The sequence below is a fragment of the Capricornis sumatraensis genome, chromosome 16 (genome assembly GCF_032405125.1).
Source record: "Capricornis sumatraensis isolate serow.1 chromosome 16, serow.2, whole genome shotgun sequence".
NCBI lineage: Eukaryota > Metazoa > Chordata > Mammalia > Artiodactyla > Bovidae > Capricornis > Capricornis sumatraensis.
Window position 1 is genome coordinate 75,186,252 of NC_091084.1, and position 6,000 is coordinate 75,192,251.

The 6,000-nt window shown below is 59.5% G+C and overlaps 1 protein-coding gene across 2 annotated transcripts in view; it reads left to right on the forward strand.

Annotated features, from left to right (window-relative positions):
- The window catches only part of CD82 (CD82 molecule), a 55,281-nt gene extending 49,660 nt beyond the window's left edge, over positions 1-5,621 (forward strand). For both annotated transcript variants that reach the window (XM_068988761.1, XM_068988760.1), the window contains 4 exons: positions 1,341-1,442; positions 4,268-4,474; positions 4,777-4,860; positions 5,161-5,621. In XM_068988761.1, the coding sequence (XP_068844862.1) occupies positions 1,341-1,442; positions 4,268-4,474; positions 4,777-4,860; positions 5,161-5,238 (471 nt within the window). In that variant the 3' untranslated portion in view covers positions 5,239-5,621. The remainder of the gene's footprint in view (positions 1-1,340; positions 1,443-4,267; positions 4,475-4,776; positions 4,861-5,160) is intronic.
- Positions 5,622-6,000: the final 379 nt, after the last annotated feature.

Here is a 6,000-nt window from a genome sequence, read left to right on the forward strand (position 1 = left end):
CTGGAGGTCCCTGTCCCACCTCCCCGATTCCTCTTCCTCAGGAACTGAGGGGCAGGCATGGGACCGTCCCCTCGGTGTTCCCGCTCCTCTCAGGCCCCTTGCCCTGAGGTTTTGTGGGGACAAGAGGTGACCGTGAGCAGCCTGTTCCAGCTGGGGCGCCCGGGGAGGCCCTTGAGCAAGGTCTGCAGGTGCGGCCGGTTTGGGTCTCACCTCCCGCTGCACAGTGGGCTGGTTCCTGAAAAGCTGCCATAGTGAGATCCTCTGTTCAAACCCCAGAAAGAGGCCTCGGGGGCCGGAGCCTTTTGATCCCGGCACCTCACACCCACCTTCTTTATAAACGAGTGTTTCCTCTGCAGGGTTAGTGAAAAGCAGGTGCTTCCCTCTCCTCCCACAGGGACCCTACATTCCCAGCCAGCCGAGGCAGATGTGAGCTCTGGGGGGGCCCCTGGAGCCAGGCAGGTGGCAGGGTTCCTCGTACGTTCATTCTCCATGCTCGCGCACACTTCCCCTGGCCAGGCTGTCTCAGACTCAGTCGCTGCCCCCCACACGGAGCTCCTGTTCTAGTGGGCGAGAGAGACCGTAAATCCTGGAAGCAGATGAGCGTGCTATGACGAGGCTACGGGGAAAAACCTACAGCAGTCCTCCCCTTGTAGGATAAGGGGGGCCTGGCAGGGGATAGGGCAGGGCTGAGATTTTCCTGGGTGGTTCAGGAAGGCCGTTCTGAGGAGGAGCCATTTGAGGAGAGCTCTAAAGAGAGTGGGAGAATGAGCCACATTCATATTTGGGGGAAGAAGATTTTAGGCCGAGGGGACTGCAAGTGCAAAGGCCCCAGGCAGGAGTGCGCCTTGCCCAAAGACCCCGTAACTAAAAAGGAAGGCAGAAAAGCGGGGAAATGAGGTCTGGAAGCAGCAGGGCCAATTCTGTAAAGAATTATCCTTCAATTAAAAAAGTAAATTAATTAAAAACAAAGAAACAAAAAGAGCTGGCCAAAAGGTGTAGGGCCTTGTGGGCTGTTGAGAAGACGGCAGCGTTTCTCCCGAGCTTGGTGAGACGCCCGCCGCTGGACGTGGACAGATTCTCGTCTACAGGCTCACACACTGTTGAGTGCTGAGGAGACAGTTGGGCAGGGGTGGCTGACTCTGACTGCACTAGGGTTGGGGGGGCTGGCGCCCAGGGAGGACCAGGAAAGTGGTTGGAATGGGTGACAACATGCTTCTGAGCAGTGAGCGTAGCCCCGGCGTTTTGGGGCATGGCGGAGAGGCAGCTTAAGCACATGTGACCAGGGATGGGGTCGCGGGTTTCGAGCATGCTGACCGTGGTCCGTGCTCTCTCCTCTGCAGCTGAAGCAGGAGATGGGCAGCATCGTGACCAAGCTCATTCACAACTACACGGACGGCTCCGGGGACGGCCTGCAGGAGGCCTGGGACTACGTGCAGGCTCAGGTGAGGGGCCCTCGGACAGGCCTCTGGGTGCCTGTGGGCCTGCGCGCCCGATAGATGAAGCTGGTGGTGTGAGTGTGAGTGTGTGTCTGCTGGGGTCAGGAGCTCCTGAGCAGCCCCTCTTCCTGCCCGACCCTCAGTGACCCCCACAAGTCTTTGCCCAGGGGCCCCAGGCCCGGAGGCTGATCCAGGATTCACAGCGCTCTCCCCACCAATGGCCAGAGAGGTGGGGGCAGTCCTCCACCCGCTCCTCTTCAGCCAGGCTGGGTGCTCCCCTTGGAGGTTACAAGACCGCGTGTCCAAGCTGAGAGGCTCCACAGGCCCACGTGAAGTCCACCTCTGGGGAGATGGCACGGGAACCTTCCAGGGTGAAAGGAATGTTCTATTCAAATTTTGATCCAGGTGGCGGTTATGTCAACATGGGTAGAAAAGTTCAAGACGCATTTGTTCAATTCAGTGTGAAGTGAAGTTGCTCAGTCGTTTCCGACTCTTTGCGATCCCATGAACTATAGCCCACCAGGCTCCTCTGTCCATGGGGATTATCCAGGAAGAACACTGGAGTGGGTTGCCATTCCCTTCTGCAGGGGATCTTCCCGACCCAGGGATCGAACCCAGGTCTCCCACATTGCAGGCAGACGCTTTCCCATCTGAGCCACCGGGGAAGCCCAATACACTTTAGCGTATTTCACCTCAATTAAAGTGGAAGACAGAGACGGGCTGACTGACTGACTGGGTTCCCAGCCTGCCTTGATGTCCGTGTTCCTGCCTTGTGGTCAAACCAGTCACCACACACAGCAAACACCCTCGGGGATAAGGCCCCAGACGCCCCCCCTTGGGTGGTCCCAGACGTTGTGCGCTCTTGGCCCGGACCTACCCTCCCCGGGCCATAGCCACCCCCTCTGTCACAAGAGGACCTGCTGGCCCTGCCCGCCCGCTGCCTTCAGGGAGGCCTGTGGGTGTGAGGGGCAGGGAAGGGGCAGCGCAGGAAAGCCTGACAGCAGGAGCCCCCGGAGACTAGAGGCAGATCTCTGCCCTGGCCACGTGGGCACATCTGTTCTCCGAGCAGTGAAGGAAGGGAGGGAGACATTTCCTGGCCTACATGCGTCACTGAGGTTTGGTGACATGGGGAGCCTGTGTCACCTGCGAGGCTCCAGGCGCACAGGAAGACATTGTCATCCCGCCTTTGGTTTGATCCACATTTGCTGAGACCCTTTGCTGAGATCGGGGTTAGGGGGTCCCAGGATAAACAAGTGTCAGGGGAGGAGGTGGACTGACTGGGGGAACTCCTGCAGCAGGCAGGACCTCTCGGTGGCTTGATGTCTATCAGAGCTGCTTGGGATGGTGCTAAGAAAACAGGCAGTGAGTCAGGCTCCCAGGGGCTGAAATACAAAACTCAGCTACTTCCTGGCCAGGCCTTCTCTGACTCAGTCTCCTCATCTCTGAAATGGGACTATTGATCCACGCTCATGCGCAGTGAGTTTGTAAAGCCCGAGGCACTTATCATGTGGCCTGTGAGTGGTGATATTTTGTTACGATGCAGGGGCACTGAGACACGGGGGGTGTCCTTGCAGGGGGCCCTGGTGAGCAGGGCTCTGCCTGGTGCAGTTGAACGACCAAGAGAAGCTGCTTCACTTTGCTTGGGTGTGTGAGGGGCTGTGGGTGCCCCTCAGAGGTGCCAGCCTTTCTTGATGGAGAGGAGGCAGCCAGCAAGAAAGGAGCAAGGTAGAAGATAAGCCCTCAACTAGAAACTGACCAGAGCGAGTGAACGCCTGAGTGTGCCTGGCACGCCCCCTGCTGGCCACCGGGCTGCTGTGCAGGAACTCGTCACCAGATGGGAAGGAGGCCAGCGGGGAAGTGACCACGTGCTGGGCATGGTGGCACGCAGCTCACCCGTACTAGCCCTTCAGCCCTAGCAGAGTGGCTGTCATCACCCCATTCTCCAGATGAGGAAACTGGGGCTCAAAGAAGTGCAGCAAGTTGCCTGTGCACAGGGCAGGGCCAACATTGGACAGGCCCACCCCCGACTCTGCTCTGCCTTCAGGGGCATTTTCTGGACACAGGCCTCGCCCTTAAGATCTCGGTCCCAACGGCAATTCAAGCCGCCTGTGATTTGAAGCCTCGTGGGGTCCTCTTCACGAGCTTTCTTTGGGTCAGGATCATCTTGAGTATTTTCTCCTCTAAAAAGGCAGAGGCACCACGTCTCCCTCTTCACTCTGGCAGCCAGGAAGCTGAGGGCCAAACCTCAGCTCCAGCATGTGCTCAGAGCCTGCAGGTGGAACCGGCCTCTCCTGGGCGATCGCTGCGCCCTCCTGACCTGGGCTGGACACCTTGGCTGCCTTGTCCCATTTCATCCTCGTAAGAGATCGAGTTAGGGAGTGAGTGAGCTTCCCCCCTTTTCCAGGTGGGAAAGTTGAGGTCAGTGCTTTGACCAGAGTTGAGTAGCTGGTAGGTGAAAGAACTGGATTGGAGCGCGGTGGCCTGACTCCAGCCCCACACCCCTATCAGACGCCACTGCCCTCCTCATGTCCTGCACGCCCATGTCCTTCCAGCGTGACCGTCCCTTCTGTTTTTTCTATTTTTGCTGCTTCTGATTTTGTCCCCTGCTGTTTTCAGAGTTTGTGGTGCTTCCTGAGAGCCTCTTTCAACTCCTTGTGGCTCACAAAGCCCAAAGTGAAACCTAAACTCTAATCCTGGGGGTTTGGCTGAGACCGGGGTGGGGGGTGGGAGTCGGGGGGCAGACCTGGATGGGGCAGATGTGAGCTCCTGTCCAGGAAGCCCCCAGCCGAGCAGGCGGTGGGCTCGAGCACCCTGTCCCTTCCCCCCGCTAGGTGAAGTGCTGCGGCTGGGTCAGCTTCCTCAACTGGACAGAAAACACCGAGCTCATGAATCGCGCCAACATCACCTTCCCCTGTTCCTGCAAGAAGAGTGATGAGGATGACACCCTCATGATGCCGCAGAAGGGCTTCTGCGAGGCCCCCTTTGGCAACGGAACCCAGAGCGGCAACAACCCCGAGGACTGGCCGGTGTACCAGGAGGTGCGTGGATGGTTGTCGGGGGGCGGGGGCTGGGCTTGGGGCACAGTGGGTTCAGACCCTCTGGCCCCCAGCCTCACCTGGGCTGTTGCTCCATCGGCCTTTCTTCACGGAGCTGTCCCGGCCTTCCTTTGATTCATCTGTTTGCTCGTCATTTGCACCTTCATCTTTGTGTTCATCAGTGGATCCATTCGAGGACCACCCAGACCGCGCTCCGGGCTGGGGCGGCCCCGCCCCCGGTGATCCTGCGTGTCAGGGTGATGCGGCCCATCGTGGGGTAACGTGGCTGTGTTCTCTGCTCATAGGGCTGCATGGAGAAGGTGCAGGGCTGGCTGCAGGAGAATCTGGGCGTCATCCTCGGCGTGTGTGTGGGCGTCGCTGTCATCGAGGTCTGGGTCCCCTCCCCTCCAACCACCCACCCCCTGCTGCCCCCCACCAGATTCAACCTGCTCTGCAGATGTTCGGGGTGGAGGGAGGGGTTAGTTGAGGCTCATCGGCTTCTAGAGGCCCCGTGGCAAGCCTGGCCTGACCCCCGCCCCTCGCAGGGCCCTCTGCCACCTGAGCCACAGGTTGGTCCTGAGGCTGTAGCTGAGGATCGGCTTCATCCAGGTCAGGCCCTGTGTGCTGACCTGGACTGCAGGATGCTCCTCTGGGGTCCCGCCTCTGACTGTCACCCTCTCCCTCACCAGCTCCTGGGGATGTTCCTGTCCATGTTCCTATGCCGGCGCGTCCATTCTGAAGACTACAGCAAGGTGCCCAAGTACTGAGGCGGCTGCTGTCCCCACCTCCCTGCCTGACCCCCAACCTCAGGGCTCCTAGGGATCTCTCCTAGGCTCCCCCACTCCAGGCCCGCCTCCCACCTCACTGCCAAGACCCCTTGTCCGTCCCGTGCTGGCTGGAAGTGGGGGGTGCTTCCTGGGGACTTGAACCCCTCTCCTTGCCTTTCTGCCGTCAGCCTTAAGCCCCAGCTATTCTGTGGCTCCTCCACGCGCTCCCTGTCTGCCAGGGTTGTCTTAGCAACCCAAAGAAAATGCTCCCTGCACAGGTGGGCTGGGTTTCTACCTGCCTTGGGGGCTGTATATATTATATGGGAGAAAGTGTGTTAAAAACTGGGTGGGGGGTTGGGAGGGGGGTTGGATAAGGCGCCCTGGGTTCTCACTGCCCACCACGTGGGTCAGCTTTGTTTCCACTCTGATGCTTCTGTCTTTGGTTTTTCCAATTTCCTTGAGGTGGTGGGAGAGGGTGGGCTCGACTTGACCTAAGAAGCGGCACCCCTTCTTCAGCCTGACCCAGCCCCACCCAGCAGCTCAGGCCAGTCTGGGTCATGCTGTGGGGGCAGGGCCTGCGTGAGCTGGGCTGAAGTGGGGGGTGGCCTGGGCATGAAGGTCTGGACTGGCCCTGGGCCGCTTAGGGAAGCAGGGGGTGAACGCTCCCAGTGTGGCACAGAGCTGGCCCTGCATCCACCAGGACCCTGAGCGGTCCAGGGAAGTGAGGATGCTTTCTCCTGTGCTCTGTTCCCCAGGGAATGG